The sequence below is a fragment of the Xenopus tropicalis genome, chromosome 8 (assembly GCF_000004195.4).
Source record: "Xenopus tropicalis strain Nigerian chromosome 8, UCB_Xtro_10.0, whole genome shotgun sequence".
Taxonomy (NCBI): domain Eukaryota; kingdom Metazoa; phylum Chordata; class Amphibia; order Anura; family Pipidae; genus Xenopus; species Xenopus tropicalis.
The window spans coordinates 142,501,825-142,523,568 of NC_030684.2; the positions used below are offsets into that span (position 1 = coordinate 142,501,825).

A 21,744-nucleotide genomic window follows, 5' to 3' on the forward strand; every position below is an offset into this window, starting at 1 on the left:
GAGTCAGAACCAGCAGTGCAGGGAAGGGAAAGGGACAGACACAGTGACAGTTACACATAACTATAAACCCAGTGAGAATGAGGAATGAATTGGGTATTGGGGAGTTGTATCAGGAGTCAGAACCAGCAGTGCAGGGAAGGGAAAGGGACAGACACAGTGACAGTTACACATAACTATAAACCCAGTGAGAATGCAGGAATGAATGGGTATTGGGGAGTTGTATCAGGAGTCAGAACCAGCAGTGCAGGGAAGGGAAAGGGACAGACACAGTGACAGTTACACATAACTATAACCCAGTGAGAATGAGGAATGAATGGGTATTGGGAGTTGTATCAGGAGTCAGAACCAGCAGTGCAGGGAAGGGAAAGGGACAGACACAGTGACAGTTACACATAACTATAAACCCAGTGAGAATGAGGAATGAATGGGTATTGGGGAGTTGTATCAGGAGTCAGAACCAGCAGTGCAGGGAAGGGAAAGGGACAGACACAGTGACAGTTACACATAACTATAAACCCAGTGAGAATGAGGAATGAATGGGTATTGGGGAGTTGTATCAGGAGTCAGAACCAGCAGTGCAGGGAAGGGAAAGGGACAGGCACAGTGACAGTTACACATAACTGTAAACCCAGTGAGAATGAGGGATGAATGGGTATTGGGGAGTTGTATCAGGAGTCAGAACCAGCAGTGCAGGGAAGGGAAAGGGACAGACACAGTGACAGTTACACATAACTATAAACCCAGTGAGAATGAGGAATGAATGGATATTGGGGAGTTGTATCAGGAGTCAGAACCAGCAGTGCAGGGAAGGGAAAGGGACAGACACAGTGACAGTTACACATAACTATAAACCCAGTGAGAATGAGGGATGAATGGATATTGGGGAGTTGTATCAGGAGTCAGAACCAGCAGTGCAGGGAAGGGAAAGGGACAGACACAGTGACAGTTACACATAACTATAAACCCAGTGAGAATGAGGAATGAATGGATATTGGGGAGTTGTATCAGGAGTCAGAACCAGCAGTGCAGGGAAGGGAAAGGGACAGACAATGAATGGATGTTGGGAAACTGCTAGATACCCACCCTTCTAAACACCTCTGCTATTCACATTTTCTATTATTTTTCATTATATTAGTTGTTGTTTCCTGCCAGTATCCTGAATGTATAACACCAGCAGCAGGCAGCAGATCTGCTTGAGTCAGGAAGCATCTCCGGGCGCCTCTCTGCTCAGTTCATGCTAATATCGTGAGAAAAAAAATAGAAAGATGCTCAGAAGGGATCCCATTAAATTATATGGGGGGGGATATAAGTGCAATTTGCCAGTTGGCCAGGTTGTGATGTCTTAGAGCCCCAACACACACTTGCTATTGGTATTTAGGCTATACTGTCCCTCATACACAACAGAGACCCTACATCTCCTTGCATATGGAAGTGGTAGGACACATTGGAGAAAGCTACGGTGATCCCGGCAGGTAAAGTAACAAACAAAAATTCACAGTAAACTTTGGCAGTGACAGCTGTCTCTTAGTAGACTGCAACCCAGGAAACACAAGTCCATAATTGGGCAGTCAGCTGCCTGGCAAGTTCATTTTGCTGTAGGTTATTGATGGGACCTCTGAGGCAGGACATGGTTCCAGAGCCCCGGCAGTGGAAGGGCTGCCTAAAATGTTCTTCAACTGTATCCAAAAGAAATGCTGCTTGCTTGGCTCTGAAGGCCACTCCAGGTAGGTCTTCTTCCTCAGCATCTTCCTGAGCTTGTGAAACCTCTTCGGAAGGTCCTTCAGGGTGACGTTCTTCTTGACCACCAAGATGACGTCCTCAAACGAGTGTCCGATGGCCCTCTGGTGGGCAAAATACAGCTCATAATTGCACCACTCGCTGTTGACGAAGTTGTGGGAGAGAACGAAGATGGTTTTGCAACTGTTCTCGATGTTGTGAAATCCATTACGGGGCAGTCAGCTGCCTGGCAAGTTAATTTTGCTGTAGGTTATTGATGGGACCTCTGAGGCAGGACATGGTTCCAGAGCCCCGGCAGTGGAAGGGCTGCCTAAAATGTTCTTCAACTGTATCCAAAAGAAATGCTGCTTGCTTGGCTCTGAAGGCCACTCCAGGTAGGTCTTCTTCCTCAGCATCTTCCTGAGCTTGTGAAACCTCTTCGGAAGGTCCTTCAGGGTGACGTTCTCCTTGACCACCAAGATGACGTCCTCAAACGAGTGTCCGATGGCCCTCTGGTGGGCAAAGTACAGCTCATAATTGCACCACTCGCTGTTGACGAAGTTGTGGGAGAGAACGAAGATGGTTTTGCGACTGGTCTCGATGTTGTCGATGATGTTGTCGATGATCCATCGACCTGGGAGGAAGTCCCTCTCGTGAATGCAAACTCGGTACGGGGGGCTGCAGCTCTCCAGCCGGTACAGCAGCTCCCCTCTCACCCAGTCGGCATCTGAGTAGCTGTAGGAGATGAAGGCGTGGTAGTTGTATTCTCTGCTGTCATTGGCCTTTTTGGAACGGTATTTGGACTTGACAATGTGGCACATCATACGAAAATACCAAGGGGCATCAAGCCTCCAGCACATTATCATGCAGGCTATAACCACCACTGCCGTTGTCGACACCGTTATAGCCACCAGCAATCCCACGTTGCACTCTATTGACCCAGGTGTGTAAATGTCCACCCTTGTGTTCCTAAGTTGCTGAGGGTGATAGCAGCAATAGGATTGTGGCCAATCGGAAATTGTAATCTTGTTTTTACCTAGAACGTCTGAGAAGAAGGAATATAGGTCACAAGTGCAATGATATGGGTTATTTCCTGCGGTCAAGGTTCTGAGCTGGGGCAAGTTATTAAAGGACCCCTTATCAATAATACTAATAATGTTGTTATCTAGAAACAGAACCTGAAGGAAAGGATTACTCCAGTTGCTGGATATCGAGGTGAGTTTGTTGTAGCTGAGAACCAGCGTTTTAAGGTTTGTGGCATTGCTGAAGTAATCCATATCCAACGACTCAAGGCGTGAGTTGGACAGATCCAGGTATCGCACTGTGGTGGGCAAACAGGTAAACACCCCCGGTGTAAGAAGGTTGTTCTTTAATATAAAAGTCGTTATGTTAGGAGTCCACGAACAGTTTTCATCCTCAGAACCTATGTAATTAGACGAAAGGTCGAGAGAGGACAGCTTGGGCCAGTTGGCCGTCAACAAAGAAATGGGCTTAAGGATTTGGAGATTGTTGTTGGCAGCCGTGAATGTGTGGAGCTTGGGCAACTCACCGTACTTGCACGACGGATTGTAGAGGTCGGAGCTCAGAAGAAGGTTGTTGCGTATATCCAGTCTCTCGACGTTTTTCATCTGACTCCACGTGTCGCATTGCGCAAAATTGAAGTTGACGTTGATGATGTACAGGTTGCTCACCTTACTGAACCAGGTGAACGTCTGATCAAACGTCAGGATATCGGGGTTGGTTGCGTCTTTGATGACCAGGCTTCTCAGGAAAAGATTATCCATTTTGACGTCAACGGTGGTCCGTACGTCACTATAATCAAAGTCGACAGAGAGGAGGGAGAGGTCTTGGATACTGGAGGTCTGAATGGTTTCCAAGATCAGCTGCAAGAGCTTCTGGTTCACTTTCCCTCTATTGAAGATCAGTTCCCTAACATTAATATCTGGGAGGCTGGAGAATGGATTGGTGGGTCCTGCGTAATAGTTGTGTTCAAATAAGTTCCCAAAACTGAGGATGTCCAATGATTTCCCTGCCAGGTCCTTTAGAATCATCGGCAGTACTTTTGGGTTCGTATCAAGGGTCATAACCAACACTAGAACGTCAGTGTTTAGGACTGAGAAGGCCCCCGTCTGATAAAACCTAAGGCTGGATCTAGTCTTCAATTCAAATTTTTGGAGGCTGATGTTCTTTATGGGGACAAAATCACCTCTCAGAACCTTGCTGACAAACGGGCCACCGATGGACAAACTTCGGAGATTCGCCAATGTCTTAAACACTTTCCCGAGAGTAGAGTAGTTGTACAAATTGTCGGACAGATCGAGGACCTCCAAGAGCAGAAGAGGTTCAAGCAACGTTGAAGGCATCTCCGTTAGGCCATTATTAAACAGGGTCAGGTTCCTCAGCTGAGTATTGGAGGCAAATGAGCTGTTGTCTATGGTGGAAATATTGTTGAAACTCAAATTTAAGGCTTGTAGGTTGGTGTAAGAGGAAAAGTCATCAACTCTGATTTGGGAGATCCAATTGCAGGACAGATCCAGAACCTCCAGCGTGACGGGAAGGTCCTTTGGGACGTCATTGAGATTCTGCCCTTGGCAATTGGCATATTTTTGTTTCTCATCCACTTGGCAGGAGTTTTGGGACCATATGCCCTTGGTAAGGGCAAGTAGCAGGAAACAATAGAACACTGGCTCATTGTAGCGTCGGAACATTTCCATGTTCTTCACATCTTCTAGCCCTGAAAGGAACAACAAGAGCAAATCAATGCTATTGGCTTAGGCTGCTCAAAAAACAAAACAAAAAAAAGAACATTTCTGATAGGTGATTAGGGGTATGGGTATCTATCCGTTAAAAGGGAGGGGTTTATAATCAAGTTTGTGCCAGTTCCAGGGTGATGGGGTAAGAAGTTGCTCCTGGCCAATGAGCACACTTAGAAATCCCTTATGGAAAGAAATTTGGGCGGGGGGGGGAACACATTTCTCCTACTCCTTACTAATAAAGAAAAGGTACAGATAATAATTGGGTGAGTACTGGGGGGCAAAAGGCTTTGGATAGGACAAAATGTGATTATCTGTGGACTAATTACCCCAGGGTAGGTCCATTAGCTGCAATGGTTCCATGGTGGGGCAAAGAGCTTCCCACTGATGAATCATTGGCAGGGTGAGATCGAGACGTCCTTTGAGACCCCATTTCTGTGGGGGGCTGTTGAGTAGGTTGCATAGGCTACCAACCTGGGGCGCACACAAAGGGGGGTACATGGCATAAGCCGAGGGCAGGAAGGGCTTTCGATCATTTCTGATGAGGGCAGCTGGCTATCAATTCCAATGCTATAACTGCAGGGGTTACATTGTGACCCTAACTGCGCCTGTTTGTGGGACTGGACTGTAAGTGCAGCTCAGATTCATTTATTATTATTATTTCTGTATATAACAAGCTCACTGATTGGATCACTATGGATTACTCGCTTGAAAAGCAATTGGTTACTGCCCTGGGGGTGGGGAGGGGGGCATTTGTGGTTTTGAAATTCATCTCTTATTTGGCTTCTGGCAATTCACTTGCAACTCAGTGGCCCTATCAGAGCTGGGCCGACAGGTACTTTTGCCCTAGGCCAGGAAACCCAACCTGCTCGCCAGCCCTCCCCCCTACCCCCCTACCCCACTGCTCCATTTCTGTTTCTATGTTGCACAGTAGCCAGCAATCTATGGCAGCCCCGCGGCAACTGCCGTATTAGCCTCCCATAGCCCCCAGTTACACATTGGGGTTTATTGACTAAGGGGCAAGCGCTGGGGTGGATAGGGCCACCATTAGATTGGCTTATGCTTAGTGCCAATGAGTAAATATGGCACGAGGGGCAGAGCACAAAGCTCACTAGCACAAGGGGGCACTAAGCTGAACAACTGCCCTGGGGAGGAACCCTTTGGGCACCTGTTTGGGGGGGTAGGGAAGGGGTGCGCTCCGGTCCATAGCAACCTGTCTGCAAACAGAATTAAAGGGCAAGTCATAGTGTTTGTGCAAGTGGTCATTAACTGCAGCCACCGGCATGAAAAGTGACCTTGAGACAATATCCTATTGTTTTCTGCTATTTACATTCCTGCCTGATTGCTAGGGCACAGGGCTGGAACTAGGGGTATGTGCCTAGGGGGCAACTTTGGGCGGGCACTAGGGCCCAGGGCTGGAACTAGGGGTATGTGCCTAGGGGGCAACTTTGGGTGGGCACTAGGGCCCAGGGCTGGAAGTAGGGGTAGGCAGCAGAGGCACGTGCCTAGGGGGTAACTGGGGTGGGCACTAAGGCCCAGGGCTGGAACTAGGGGTATGTGCCTAGGGGGCAACTGGGGTGGGCACTAGGGCCCAGGGCTGGAACTAGGGGTAAGCAGCAGAGGCACGTGCCTAGGGGGCAACTTTGGGCGGGCACTAGGGCCCAGGGCTGGAACTAGGGGTAAGCAGCAGAGGCACGTGCCTAGGGGCAACTTTGGGTGGGCACTAGGGCCCAGGGCTGGAACTAGGGGTAAGCAGCAGAGGCACATGCCTAGGGGGCAACTGGGGTGGGCACTAGGGCTGGAACTAGGGGTAAGCAGCAGAGGCACGTGCCTAGGGGGCAACTTTGGGTGGGCACTAGGGCCCAGGGCTGGAAGTAGGGGTAGGCAGCAGAGGCACGTGCCTAGGGGGCAACTGGGGTGGGCACTAAGGCCCAGGGCTGGAACTAGGGGTAAGCAGCAGAGGCACGTGCCTAGGGGGCAACTGGGGTGGGCACTAAGGCCCAGGGCTGGAACTAGGGGTAAGCAGCAGAGGCACGTGCCTAGGGGGCAACTTTGGGTGGGCATTAGGGCCCAGGGCTGGAACTAGGGGTAAGCAGCAGAGGCACGTGCCTAGGGGGCAACTGGGGTGGGCACTAGGGCCCATGGCCAGAACTAGGGGTACATGCCTAGGGGGCAACTGGGGTGGGCACTAGGGCCCATGGCCAGAACTAGGGGTACGTGCCTAGGGGGCAACTGGGGTGGGCACTAGGGCCCACGGCCAGAACTAGGGGTAAGCAGCAGAGGCATGTGCCTAGGGGGCAATTTTGGGTGGGCACTAGGGCCCATGGCCAGAATTAGGGGTACGAGCCTAGGGGGCAACTTTGGGTGGGCACTAGGGCCCATGGCCAGAACTAGGGGTACGTGCCTAGGGGGCAACTTTGGGTGGGCACTAGGGCTGCCGCAGGGAAGGGACCATGGGAGCTGATCAGTAAATCCTACTTCCTGCATAGATGCAACAGTCCTGTCTCGCTTTATGGCAGGGATTTTAGATACACACTCAGGATTACAAGAGATCAATTAACCCTTTACCTGCTGCTGGGGGTCTACTTTGGCTGGGAAAGTAGATGAGATAAGACAGAAGAAAGCAACCAAAGATCTATTAGAATGGTGAGCCCCATTGGCTTGTATGTATGTATCATGGTGGGAGCCAATGGGATTGCAGCTAAGCAGAGACATAGGAGGCATAGGAGAATATTGGGGTGTCCCTAAACCAATGTTATTATGTAGGGGCCCCTCGTCAATTCTTGCCCTTTATTCTAAGAGAGAGTTCCCTTTGTTTGTCGCTGCTTGTGTGACCTTCCCCTGAGTGGCTGGATGCCGAGCGTTTGTTACTGGCTTTTGTTTGTGGGGATTGTGGGGATTGTGGAAATACTGGTTCTCCGCAGAAGCTGCACAACCACTGCCTCCCCAGTATGAGTCTCGGGTCTCCCTGACCTAAAAACATCTCCCCTTCTCACCAGGAAACCAATGCGCGGCTTATGTACAAATAAATGCCCTTAATTGGGGAGAATATAGAATTCAGTGTCAGAATCCCCACAGAGCATGCTGGGATATGTAGGCAGCATGATGGCTAAGGAAGGCCCCGGCTACAGTAACAGGCAAGCTCATTGCAGAGAAAAGGGAATCATTTAACCATGAAATAAACCCAATAGGGCTGTTCTGCCCCCAATAAGGGGTAATTATATCTTAGTTGGGATCAAGTACAGGTACTGTTTTATTATTACAGAGAAAAGGGAATCATTTAACCATTAAATAAACCCAATAGGGCTGTTCTGCCCCAATAAGGGGTAATTATATCTTAGTTGGGATCAAGTACAGGTACTGTTTTATTATTACAGAGAAAAGGGAATCATTTAACCATTAAATAAACCCAATAGGGCTGTTCTGCCCCAATAAGGGGTAATTATATCTTAGTTGGGATCAAGTACAGGTACTGTTTTATTATTACAGAGAAAAGGGAATCATTTAATCATTAAATAAACCCAATAGGGCTGTTCTGCCCCCAATAAGGGGTAATTATATCTTAGTTGGGATCAAGTACAGGTACTGTTTTATTATTACAGAGAAAAGGGAATCATTTAACCATTAAATAAACCCAATAGGGCTGTTCTGCCCCAATAAGGGGTAATTATATCTTAGTTGGGATCAAGTACAGGTACTGTTTTATTATTACAGAGAAAAGGGAATCATTTAACCATGAAATAAACCCAATAGGGCTGTTCTGCCCCCAATAAGGGGTAATTATATCTTAGTTGGGATCAAGTACAGGTACTGTTTTATTATTACAGAGAAAAGGGAATCATTTAACCATGAAATAAACCCAATAGGGCTGTTCTGCCCCCAATAAGGGGTAATTATATCTTAGTTGGGATCAAGTACAGGTACTGTTTTATTATTACAGAGAAAAGGGAACCATTTAACCATTAAATAAACCCAATAGGGCTGTTCTGCCCCAATAAGGGGTAATTATATCTTAGTTGGGATCAAGTACAGGTACTGTTTTATTATTACAGAGAAAAGGGAATCATTTAACCATTAAATAAACCCAATAGGGCTGTTCTGCCCCCAATAAGGGGTAATTATATCTTAGTTGGGATCAAGTACAGGTACTGTTTTATTATTACAGAGAAAAGGGAATCATTTAACCATTAAATAAACCCAATAGGGCTGTTCTGTAACTTTCTGGATAATGGGTTTCCAGGTAAAGGGATCCCATACCTGTACAATTATCCCCTTCTGGGCACTAGCACTTTATGTGCCAATGAGTATCACTGGATCATTACTATTTTGTAGCATTACATGTGTCACAGAGGTGTTTGTATTACTACAACTCTCACTCTATATATAGTAGCACTTTAGGATTTACAGCATCACGTGACATGGGTAAATTGAGCCCTGGCATTCGTTATAAGTGCAATTATTATATAATAATATCATTAATGGGGCGGTTCAGCTTTGGGTTAACGTTCGGTATGTTATAGAGTAGCACTCTCTGCATCATACCAAAAGTTACTGTAAAGGCAAACTGGGTTCCAGCGGGTATGGAAACACCAAGCGTAACCACAAGAGCTTACAATCTAGAGGTCGGACTTACCTTTGTTCTGCTGTCGGGGGCCCCGGGGATCCAGTCTGCTCATCCAAGCCTCGTCCCCATGGCTTCCTGCCCCACTGAAACCCAAGCGACCACAGAGAGATTCTCTGCTGACAGGCGCCCGAGTGAGTCTTTCCTGTTTCTATAATTGCCCCGAGGTGGGGCAGGGGGTGGGATTGTCTACTCTAGGCATTGTGGCTTTTCTTAAAGCGACATGGCACTGCTCAATTATGCATTTCCAAAACAATTGTTGACTGAAAGCTTTGGCCCCATTAGCATGTCGGGTTTAAAGGGGAACTCCACCCAAAAACTGTTCTGCATAATAAAGGGGTCTGTAGCCAACTCTGCTGTGTGTAAAGGGTGGGATTAGCATTGTTAGGGGTTGTACCCTAATTTCTACTACTGATTTACTACTACAGGTATGGGATCCCTTATCCGGAAACCTGTACTTGATCCCAACTAAGATATAATTACCCCTTATTGGGGCAGAACAGCCCTATTGGGTTTATTTCATGGTTAAATGATTCCCTTTTCTCTGTAATAATAAAACAGTACCTGTACTTGATCCCAACTAAGATATAATTACCCCTTATTGGGGCAGAACAGTCCTATTGGGTTTATTTCATGGTTAAATGATTCCCTTTTCTCTGTAATAATAAAACAGTACCTGTACTTGATCCCAACTAAGATATAATTACCCCTTATTGGGGCAGAACAGCCCTATTGGGTTTATTTAATGGTTAAATGATTCCCTTTTCTCTGTAATAATAAAACAGTACCTGTACTTGATCCCAACTAAGATATAATTACCCCTTATTGGGGCAGAACAGCCCTATTGGGTTTATTTAATGGTTAAATGATTCCCTTTTCTCTGTAATAATAAAACAGTACCTGTACTTGATCCCAACTAAGATATAATTACCCCTTATTGGGGCAGAACAGCCCTATTGGGTTTATTTAATGGTTAAATGATTCCCTTTTCTCTGTAATAATAAAACAGTACCTGTACTTGATCCCAACTAAGATGTAATTACCCCTTATTGGGGCAGAACAGCCCTATTGGGTTTATTTAATGGTTAAATGATTCCCTTTTCTCTGTAATAATAAAACAGTACCTGTACTTGATCCCAACTAAGATATAATTACCCCTTATTGGGGCAGAACAGCCCTATTGGGTTTATTTCATGGTTAAATGATTCCCTTTTCTCTGTAATAATAAAACAGTACCTGTACTTGATCCCAACTAAGATATAATTACCCGTTATTGGGGCAGAACAGCCCTATTGGGTTTATTTAATGGTTAAATGATTCCCTTTTCTCTGTAATAATAAAACAGTACCTGTACTTGATCCCAACTAAGATCTCCCTCAACCAATGGGGGGATCGCAGCCAGTGTGGAGGGTGATGGGGGGCAGCCACGGGGCTCTGCTCCCCCTATAGGTACCCCTAGAGTTGCCACCTCACCCCCATACATTGAATTGGCATCCTGCACGGCTCAGAAATGAATGTAGATACATGCTGCAGACTGAACTGATTTATGTGCAGCCATGCAGCATCTAAATTAATTGCTGATTAACCATGAAGGATGTGAATTCAATATGTGGCCGGTATTAAAGGGGTGAAGTAGCAACCCTAGGTACGCCCCTGGATCTATTCATCCCTTAACATTCCCATGAAACAATGAGCCAACAAGAAAAGATGGGGGGAGTGTGTTTATGATGCGCTCACTACTTCCTGCGCTCACAGCAGACAGTGTACAAACTAAAAGCACTGACGTGAGTCGGGCAGACACGTATAAATGCCGCAGCACCCTCATATTGAAGCCAGATATTCACGTGCGTCACGCCTTCCCAACGGAGGAATGCGTTTGTTTCCCTAGGTCATCGACCCGCGTGCCGTGAGAAATGCACAAACGGGCTGGCCTCCGTATGAACCGGCTCGTGGCCGCCAAGCTGGTAGCCCAACGGCTGCTACTGGCCGGCTGGGGATTCTGGGAGATGTTGTTTGCAGCAGCTGTTGTTATTAACGGGGAGGTTCGCTAAGCAACTTTTCCATTTTCAAATAGGGGTCACTGACCCCGGCAACCAAAAACCTATTGCTACAATTTTACTGTTTTTACTACTTTTTTTTATAGCTTTTTTTTTCTATTCAGTCCCTATCCTATACATAAACCAGTCTCTCGTTCAAACCACATCCTGGTTACTATGGTCATTTGGACCCTAGCAACCAGATAGTTGCAGAAACTCCAAACCGGAGAGCTGCTGAACAAAAAATGAAATAACTAAAAAAATAATGAAAAATGAAGACCAATTGCAAATTGTTTTTGCTACTTTTTTATAGCTTTTTTTTTCCTATTCAGTCCCTATCCTATACATAAACCAGTCTCTCGTTCAAACCACATCCTGGTTACTATGGGTCATTTGGACCCTAGCAACCAGATAGTTGCAGAAACTCCAAACAGGAGAGCTGCTGAACAAAAAATGAAATAACTAAAAAACTAAAAAAATAATGAAAAATGAAGACCAATTGCAAATTGTTTTTGCTACTTTTTTTATAGGTTTTTTTTTCTATTCAGTCCCTCTCCTATACATAAACCAGTCTCTCGTTCAAACCACATCCTGGTTACTATGGGTCATTTGGACCCTAGCAACCAGATAGTTGCAGAAACTCCAAACCGGAGAGCTGCTGAAATAACTAAAAAAATAATGAAAAATAAAGACAAACTGCAAATTGTTTTTGCTACTTTTTTTATAGCTTTTTTTTCTATTCAGTCCCTCTCCTATATATAAACTAGTCTCTCGTTCAAACCACATCCTGGTTACTATGGTCATTTGGACTCTAGCAACCAGATAGTTGCAGAAACTCCAAACCGGAGAGCTGCTGAAATCATTAAAAAAACTAAAAATAATGAAAAATGAAGACCAATTGCAAATTGTTTTTGCTACTTTTTTATAGCTTTTTTTGTTCTATTCAGTCCCTGTCCTATACATAAAAAAGTCTCTCGTCTAAACCACGTCCTGGTTACTATGGTCATTTGGACCCTAGCAACCAGATAGTTGCAGAAACTCCAAACCAGAGAGCTGCTGAACAAATAATGAAATAACTAAAAAACTAAACAAATAATGAAAAATGAAGACCAATTGCAAACTGTTTTTGCTACTTTTTTATATATTCAGTCCCTCTCCTATACATAAACCAGTCTCTCGTTCAAACCACATCCTGGTTACTATGGTCATTTGGACCCTAGCAACCAGATAGTTGCAGAAACTCCAAACCTGAGAGCTGCTGAACAAAAAATGAACTAAAAAAAATAATGAAAAATGAAGACCAATTGCAAATTGTTTTTGCTACTTTTTTATAGCTTTTTTTTTTCTATTCAGTCCCTCTTCTATACATAAACCAGTCTCTCGTTCAACCCACATCCTGGTTACTATGGTCATTTGGACCCTAGCAACCAGATAGTTGCAGAAACTCCAAACCGGAGAGCTGCTGAACAAAAAATGAAATAACTAAAAAAATAATGAAAAATGAAGACCAATTGCAAATTGTTTTTGCTACTTTTTTATAGCTTTTTTTTTCTATTCACTCCCTGTCCTATACATAAACCAGTCTCTCGTTCAAACCACATCCTGGTTACTATGGTCATTTGGACCCTAGCAACCAGATAGTTGCAGAAACTATATCTTGTATTTATCTGTATTTATTGTTATACTGTGTATTTATCTATTATTATCTTAATAACCCCGTTTGTATTAGTGTATAAAGATATACATACATACATACTACAGGGCACAGGCGTGTGAATCTGCCCGAAGCTGGATAGTAAATAGCCCAACGCTAACCATTCAGCTTAAATCCAATTGGCTTTGCGTACTGGGGGAACCAGTGCGGCGGGAGATTTGGGTTCCCACCCAAGTGCCACCCATATACATAACTACAGGGCATTAAGCAGCTTAGCAGAAGGGATAGAAGCCCAATTGGGGTTAATTAGCAGCTAATTACAGGGAAATGGCAGATCCTTTTACAGTCACTTCAGCTATACAGTAGATTGTAAGCTCTACAGGGCAATATTCTATAATCCTGTAAAGTAAAGATAATAAGGATGCTTTGGCCAGTTCAGAAGAAAAAAGAAGCAGCCAATCAGAAGACAGGACACACATAGGGAGGTGCTGGGGGCAGTTGTGTGAAAGCTGCATTCTCTGACTGCCCCCTGCCCCGGAGCTGGGATGGATACCTGCCAACAAAGATGCCCAAGCCACCCTGAAACTGCCCAGTCTTAGACTCCCATGTCTCACCCTGTAGGGGGCCTCTTTCCTTCCAGAGAAGCTTCCTACCCTGGTTTGTATTAGTGTATGGCTCCTAGAGAGGGTTGCCACCTTTAGCTGTGGCTAATCGCCGGGCAGTGGGACAGGAAGTGATGTATAAACTGTATATTGTTCAATTTCTGAGCCCTAAACTATAACCCTGTCAGTTACCAGACTGAGTCCCTATAATATTCTACAGAAACCAGCAGCATTCTAGGGCCTAATGGGATCTACCAATGGGTGCTCTGTACTTACCTTCCCAACAGCCATCTCATAGATAGTCACACCTAAAGCCCACCAGTCCACGGTTCTGTTATATAATGTTTTGCGCAACATTTCAGGAGCCCAGTAGCTCATAGTTCCACACGGGTAGGTCATTTGCGATCGGTCGTCAATTCCTAAAGGGCAAGCAAAACGGTGTTATCTTATAATCAACTGGGGTCTCCTAACTGGTTAAAAGGTGCATATAATATATAAAGGCCAAAAATGGAGGTTTCAGAATTTTGAGAATTCTGTATTAACATTAACGAGCACTAACATGATGTTTATCACTGTGTGTGAGCCTTAGCCTGGGACAATATGGCACATTGATGGACCAGAACCTTATATGTTTTATAATGATGCCAGAATATCCTACCTGTTCTGCACACTCCGAAATCTGCAAGTTTGGCATATCCAGCGCCGTCTATAACTACATTTTCAGGCTTTAAATCTCTGCAGGGAAACAAATAAAGTTATTGGTAATAATGGGCTTTATAGTGTTCCAGCCCTCAGTTCCCACTGCACAGTATGGGGTCTCCCAGCAGAGAACCCCCCCAACCCCACCCTGACTGTGTAGCCTGAACCCACTATCAGCATCACGTTCATAGAACCCAAAGCCCCCTCTGCCCCAGTTCAGAAGCCCATTACATGTGGTATATACCCTATACATTAGGGTAAGGCTATCTACATAATTACCCCTGCTGTTATTAATGCCAAACCTTTATATCGACATAAGCTCAGCTCATAGATCCCATATTAGAAAGTAGGGGACATTTCCCACAGATTTTTATTGCAGTATTATACACCCAGTCACCCTGATAGAAGTCCCTGTGCCTGACACCCAAGCTACAAGCCCCGTTACCTCTCTATAGTACTTACCGGTGGACAATTTGATTCTCATGTAAGAACTTGATCCCCATTATGATGCACGCAGAATAGAACCTGTGAAAATAAACACATATCACTTGCTTTACACATACATCTATTAGAAGAATACAGCGTGGCTCTTATTCTCCGTCTGTGAGGCAGCAGAACCCCCCAGTGATACTTACATAGTTCTGTCATGGGGGAGTGCACCTCTCTTCAACTGGGTCGATAAACTGCCTCCAGCAGCGAATTCCATCGCTATGTACACGTGGTGCTCACTCTGGAAGGCGCAGAATAGACTCACAAGGAAAGGGTTTCTTGAGTTCCTCGCCAACCTTAATATATCTTTCTCCAGGAAAACCCTGAAACAGAAGCCAACCAACATGAAAGGAATTAGCCAAATAGGTCACACAGGGCTGATTTACTGTCATAACGGCAAAGCTTCACCCATAGCAATTAATTGGCAATTTGGATAAATCTAATACTGAAAGCAAAGATCTGATTGGTTACTATGAGTAACGGCACCAGTCCCATGTTGGTAAAAGAATAGAAAATCCTACGAACCTTTCAGTCATATTATTCTCAAAGTAATATTCCTTTTCCATGCGCTTGATGGCGACCATCTTCCCCGTCTTCTTATGTTCTGCCTGATAGACCTGGAATGAGAGCGAGAGGCTTATATTTCTGTGCAAATGTGAATAGACAGTCAATTATAACCAGGGGTGAGTAACTTACCTGCCCGAATCTTCCACTGCCGAGCCATCTACAGAACTCGAAGTCAGCAGTGGAGATCAAGCTGTTCTGACGACTGAAAGAAAATAAATGTAAGGTTTAGCCCAATAGAATTCCCACTGACGGTGCTGATACTATATACCCAGAGTCTAGTTCCAGAACACTGTACATTCTGTAAGTTCTATGAAATCCCCATAGCACAAGGCGGCATGGGCCTTCTGATGGGGAAGCAGCCGTGGGATTAATAGAGGTTACACGAGCAGCACATTGGGATTGGGAAGAGCTTGGGATAATGTGAATAAATCCCTTGGCATAATCTATATTTAAGGTCCCGCCATAGTCACAGCAAAGCGCATCAGTCCATATTCTTATATATTAAAGTATTAGTACCAGTAACATTTCACTTACTCCTGATTGGCACATGCCCCTCCAATCGCTGGTGTCTCTGCCCACGCCTCCTTCTGGGTGGGCTGTATAGAGCCGGGCTGAATTTGTATCTTCTCTGAACAAACAAAGCCACGATCCCGAATGTTCGCTCGTGCAAGGCATTCTGGGAAAAATGAAAGAGAATAATGTAACACACATGAGGTTCTATAGAATACGGGTTGCACATATAGAACATGTATATATTATGGGAACACTGAGGGATGCAACATGATTACAGTAGGGCTCACATAGAACAATAGAACCCAGCAGTAAGAGAAGGACAGAAGCAGCCATTGCTCAGATACTGTACCTGGAGGTGACTCCTGTTCAGGTGAGCTACTCCCGGCAGCCTGTAAAGATACAAATCACAAGATTTTAGTTAAAACAGAGTCTCTCAGATTTTCACTTTATCTTGATATTGGTGCTTTGTAAGTTATTGTATTGTATAAAAGCAAATCTACTCACTGAGCTATTTCCACTAAAAACGATGTCTTTTTGCAGAAATTTAGTTAGGGAATCTAAAGTACTCCCGCTGCCTTCTGGTGGGTGCTCAATCTTTAATATGTTCACAGAGCCTGTATGTGATTCTTCGGGAGGATCCTCAGGTAGTAAATCTGAAGGCTTCTCACTGACTTCCCAAGCGTCCTCCATCTTTAATACATTCACAGAGCCTGTATGTGATTCTTCGGAAGGATCCTCAGGTAGTAAATCTGAAGGATTCTCTTCCGAAGCTTCCTCCATCTTTAATATACTCACAGAGCCTGTAGTTGTATCTGAGTCTGACAGATACTCGGTCTCTAATGAAGTACTGTCACTGCCCAGGGAAGTCGTAAGGAAACCTTGGCCGAATAATAGCGGCTTAAGCTCCTCTGCAATAATCAATAAGAAATAAAAAAGTAAATTACAGAGCTTGATGTTTGTTCTTTGGAAGTGTATTGTTAGCCCAATATATAATTATATATATTCTATAAATTGAGTACTACAAATACCAACAAATGCCCATTTCCACCAGATGTATGTCTGTATAGTTACATAGTGTTACTACCCACAATACAGCAACTCAGCACAACACAAAGCAATGGTTCATTGTGTACTGTACCTGACTTGGCTTCTTGGACCACTATCAGCATTGCCCCAGGGCTTGGATCAATCATAACTGGTTCAACTGAGTCATCCATAAGATCCTGTAAAGAGAAATATATAAAGATCAGTTGAAGGGCTGAGCGGCAGGAGGGCCGACTGGGATTCCCAACTGTACGAGTTCCCTAGGTATCTGCTTTCTAAGTGACACGAGCAGAACAAATAATTTTACTTGTATTCTCTCCCAGGTTTTACCCTCTGATTTCTCTTTTATAAATATACTCACGTTGCCTTCTATCTGATGGCACTCAGGTCTCTTCCATAGATCTGCATAGTCCTCAGCTAAGGAAGCAGCCGGGGCTATTTCTGCAGTGTATTCTGTAAAAAACAAAATATAATCCATTAGGTTGGTCACTGGTCACTGAGAAACATTGTTGTTAAAAGCCATAAAGCAGAGAGGCGCCTATAGATAAGTTATACAGTCAGTGGGTCTCTATACTGAGTATGGGGGGGATTAGGAAATTCACTAAGAAGAGTAAAGGTGGAGTTAAAGGCTGATTGTATAGATATTATATTATACCGAGTCGTATCTTGGCTTCTTGTACCACAATCAGTTTTGCTCCAGGACTAGGAGTCATCTGAATAGGGTCAGAAAAGCTGCTTTCACAGTCCTAGAAAGAAACAGAGAAGAAAGTGGTTTAAAAGAAAGTTTGCAAAGATGTGTCTATAGCATTAAAATACACACACACTATATATACATATATGGGTAATATATATTCTGCAGAAGAAGCACCTTGGTTTCTATTTCTACTACGATTTCTTCTATTTCTACTATTGTCTCGATCTCCTTTTCATTTTCTTCTTCTCTATGTACAGGAGCTTCTGGGTATTCCCTCTGTGCAACTTGGAAAAGCTGCTCGGGGGTCGGCACATTGTAGTTCATTGGTTCCTGAATGTGAAAATAACGTACATATTAACCTATCCAGGCAGCAGTTTGGTGATATTTCCCTATATATTGCACTACAAAAGTGTTTAGCAGCAGTCGGGGCCCAGGGATGTAGAAATGAAAGGGGCAATAAGAGTAGCATACCTAGATCAGCAAATTCAACTTTTAGCCCCAAAACATTAGTAAGTTGACCTATTCTACCAAGATATATTGAAATTGCTCATGAATTAGGGCTTTACTGGGCCCCTACACTCCTGGGCCCCCCTTTAACTGCAGGATCTGTTCCCCCTGTAGTTCTGCCCAGGGGGGATAAAGGCCTCACTAACTACCCTAGTGGGAATATGCCACATACTGTATAGGAGCTATACATAGCAACAATCTATTTTAGTTATACACACTTTTACACACACTTACACACATTTATATACATTTATACACACATACAACACAATTTAGCACAGGTTTTTTTTTTTTTTTTCCACTTTGCACACTTATATACACTCATATACACTTATATACACTCATATACACACTGTCACACAACTTTCACATGTGCACATGTATACACAAACTCACAAAAACTTTTTTAAATTTTTTTTTCATTTTACTTCTTTTTTTTTTTTTATTTCCCCCCAAAACTGTTTATTTTGACAGAGTGACTATTGGATCAGATATTCTGACCACTAATTATGCTGTCGTGTGACTTATTTTGTTGTTTCATTGATTTGCACATTTTTATCCCTATATTAGTATTCCTGATCTGTTTTAGCGTAGCTTTGCCATGTGCAACTTTGGTGTACAAAAATAACTTTACCTATTTTGAATTCATCAGAATGTGTACTTTCCAAAAATATATGGTTTTCTGGGGGTCCCTGTGTAGTTTGGGGGTCTTACTGCATATAATAGGCTGTCAGGGGGCTCTGTGTGCAAAAGCTGAGCTGGCAGGCGAGAAATCCTTATGCGCTATTTTCATTTTGGGGTCAGTACATACCGCAGACTTTGGTATATCTATGCATATTGGGCATCAATCTGTTCAGTAGGCCTCTGGTGTTCCTATTTGGGGTGAGCTGCCTTTGTACGCAAGAAATTGTGTGAGATAAATGCGGCAAACTGCAACATTTTTATGCGATTTTCTCAAATGTCATAAAAACCACTAACTTTAGGAAAGCTTTGCAGATTGGTACTTTGCTGTAGAAAGGACTCTTTACCCTTGTTGGATTTGTCAGAATGTGTACTTTCTAAAAATATATGGTTTTCTGGGGGTCCCTGTGTAGTTTGGGGGTCTTACTGCATATAATAGGCTGACAGGGGGCTCTGAGTGCAAAAGCTGAGCTGGCAGGCGAGAAATCCTTATGCGCTATTTTCATTTTGGGGTCAGTACATACCGCAGACTTTGGTATATCTATGCATATTGGGCATCAAACTGTTCAGTAGACCTCTGGTGTTCCAATTTGGGGTGAGCTGCCTTTGTACGCAAGAAATTGTGTGGGATAAATGCGGCAAACTGCAACATTTTTATGCGATTTTCTCAAATGTCATAAAAACTACTAACTTTAGGAAAGCTTTGCAGATTGGTACTTTGCTGTAGAAAGGACTCTTTACCCTTGTTGGATTTGTCAGAATGTGTACTTTCCAAAAATATAGGGATTTTAGGGGTAACCCTACATTTCTGCAGCTTCTACCCCTCATAAAACTGCCATGTGTTTATGAATTAGGTAAAGATAAGCCATGAAATTAGTGTGCACAAGGTATATTTGGGGGTCTCTAAGTGCCATGTGCTTTGATAAACCTATGTACAGTGGGCATCAAACTGTTCAGTAGACCTCTGGAGTTCATATTTAGGGTGTTTTATCTTGGTACCTAATGACCTGTAAAAAATAAGATGCTGTATAGTGGAAGTTTTGAGGTGATTTTTGGAAATGCCATAAAAATCATCAAACTAAGGATAGCTTTATGGCTTGGTACTTTGGAGTAGAAAGACATGGGTACCCATTTTAGATTTGGGGGAATGTGTACTTTCCAAAAATATATGACTTTCTGGGGTGAGTGTACTTTTTACTAGCTTTATCCCACATATAATGATGTAAATGTATTGATTTTGCAGAAGCTGAAATGACAGAAATGATAGTTCATATGGGGGTATGTTCTCATTGGGGCCCCTACATGCCACATACTTAGGTAAACCTATACATATTGGGCATCAAACTGTTCAGTGGGCCCCTGGTGTTCATATTTAGGGTGTTTTATCTTGGTACCTAATGCTATGTGGGAGATAAGATTCTGGAAACTGGAAGCTTTGAGTGGATTTTTGGAAATGTTATCAAAATTGCCAACTTTAGGAAAGCTTTGCGGCTTGGTACTGTGGAGTAGAAAGACATGGGTACCCATTTTAGATTCGGGGGAATGTGTACTTTCCAAAAATATATGACTTTCTGGGGTGAATGTACTTTTTACTAGCTTTATCCCACATGTAATGATGTAAATGTTGATTTTGCAGAAGCTGAAATGACAGAAATGACAGTGCATATGGGTATATGTTCACATTGGGGCCCCTACATGCCACATACTTAGGTAAACCTATACATATTGGGCATCAAACTGTTCAGTAGACCTCTGGGGTTCATATTTAGGGTGTTTTGTCTTGGTACCTAATGACCTGTAGAAAATAAGATGCTGCATAGTGGAAGTCTTGAGGTGATTTTTGGAAATGCCATAAAAATCATCAAACTTAGGAAAGCTTTATGGCTTGGTACTGTGGAGTAGAAAGACATGGGTACCCATTTTAGATTCGGGGGAATGTGTACTTTCCAAAGATATATGACTTTCTGGGGTGAATGTACTTTTTACTAGCTTTATCCCACATGTAATGATGTAAATGTTGATTTTGCAGAAGCTGAAATGACAGAAATGACAGTGCAGATGGGTGTATGTTCCCATTGGGGCCCCTACATGCCACATACTTAGCTAAACCTATACATATTGGGCATCAAACTGTTCAGGGGACCCCTGGCGTTCATATTTAGGGTGTTTTATTTGGTTACTTTATGACCTTTAGGAGTTAAGATACCATAGACTGGAAGCTTTGAAGTGATTTTAAAAAAAATTCACAAATTTTGATAAAAACCAATAACTTTAGCAAAGCATTGCGACTTGATAGTTTGGAGTAGACAGACAGTTGTGCCTATTCTGTATTCCCCAGAATCTCTTCTTTCTAAAAATGTAACATTTTCTGGGATAAACCTTCTATTAGCGGAATTTTTGGCCTTAAAATCTAAAGTATGCAGCTTTCTGGAGCAGTGCTTTGGAAATTTGGTAGTGTACTGCTGGGAGTTTTTGACCTATACATGTGCGAAATCTCCATAAAACTATATATATTTGGTATTGGCACGTTCAGGAGACATGGGACTTTCCAAATCAGGTGTATTTTCATGCATAAAATAATTTTTTTTTCTGGTATGTGTGTTTATATTATGGAAAATATAATTTTTTAGACATTTAGAAGCCTATATCTTGTTACAAAATTGGAATTACACAAAAATTCTACCATATTTTAAAAGCTTAGGTTGTCCTGAAAAAAACAATATATTGTTTTCCTGGGTAAACTAAAAGTTCCCCCAAGGAAAGGCTCCTAAAGTGAAACAGTGCAAAATGCTCAAAAACTGTCTGGCAGTAGAAGTTCCGCTTTGTTCAAAACGGCTGGCAGTGAAAGGGTTAAAGGAAAAGTTCATATGCCAAAATGTTTATTATCCTACCAAATGCATGTCTTCCTGCCTCTTACTAGTGATTCTCCCCGCAGAGCTGCTTGCTGGTTGCTAAGGTCCCTGAAAGCGGCAACATGCTGAAAGGCTTCCTTGCTGCTGCAGACCTAACGTTATTTACAAATAGACAGAAATAATAGAGAGCAGACAATACATAAAACACTGCATTTGCCTGACGGAGACTATTCCCATGGATTATTATTGCTCCCTAATGTGCTGCATAGGGGCACGGTGCCGGGGAATAAAAGGACTGATACACAGGAAATCTCAT

General features: G+C 43.5%; 2 protein-coding genes across 2 annotated transcripts; both read right to left on the bottom strand.

Annotated features, from left to right (window-relative positions):
* Positions 1 to 973: 973 nt before the first annotated feature.
* Positions 974 to 1,955, bottom strand: LOC116406628 (toll-like receptor 6; the record flags this gene model as incomplete). Its single annotated transcript, XM_031891013.1, has 1 exon — positions 974 to 1,955. A coding segment is annotated over one exon (387 nt), but the record flags the coding sequence as incomplete, so codon positions are not given.
* LOC100487973 (toll-like receptor 2) lies at positions 1,938 to 21,741 on the bottom strand. The gene is made up of 14 exons (XM_031891012.1): positions 21,468 to 21,741; positions 17,563 to 17,718; positions 17,350 to 17,440; positions 17,056 to 17,147; positions 16,789 to 16,873; positions 16,155 to 16,558; positions 16,000 to 16,039; positions 15,672 to 15,813; positions 15,267 to 15,339; positions 15,096 to 15,187; positions 14,717 to 14,893; positions 14,544 to 14,606; positions 14,041 to 14,117; positions 1,938 to 4,450 (listed from the first exon to the last, which is right to left on the bottom strand). Exons 1-14 carry the CDS (start codon positions 21,474 to 21,476, stop codon positions 1,956 to 1,958), a joined length of 3,996 nt encoding a protein of 1,331 aa, XP_031746872.1. The 5' UTR covers positions 21,477 to 21,741; the 3' UTR covers positions 1,938 to 1,955.
* Positions 21,742 to 21,744: the final 3 nt, after the last annotated feature.

What these genes read in the sequence shown, in the direction of transcription:
- LOC100487973 (XM_031891012.1), bottom strand. An exon ending in TAGTAGAAATAGAAACCAAG is followed by an intron (nt 17,441 to 17,562) that starts GTGCTTCTTCTG and finishes GTTTCTTTCTAG; the next exon opens with GACTGTGAAAGCAGCTTTTC. An exon ending in GCCATCAGATAGAAGGCAAC is followed by an intron (nt 16,874 to 17,055) that starts GTGAGTATATTT and finishes TTCTCTTTACAG; the next exon opens with GATCTTATGGATGACTCAGT.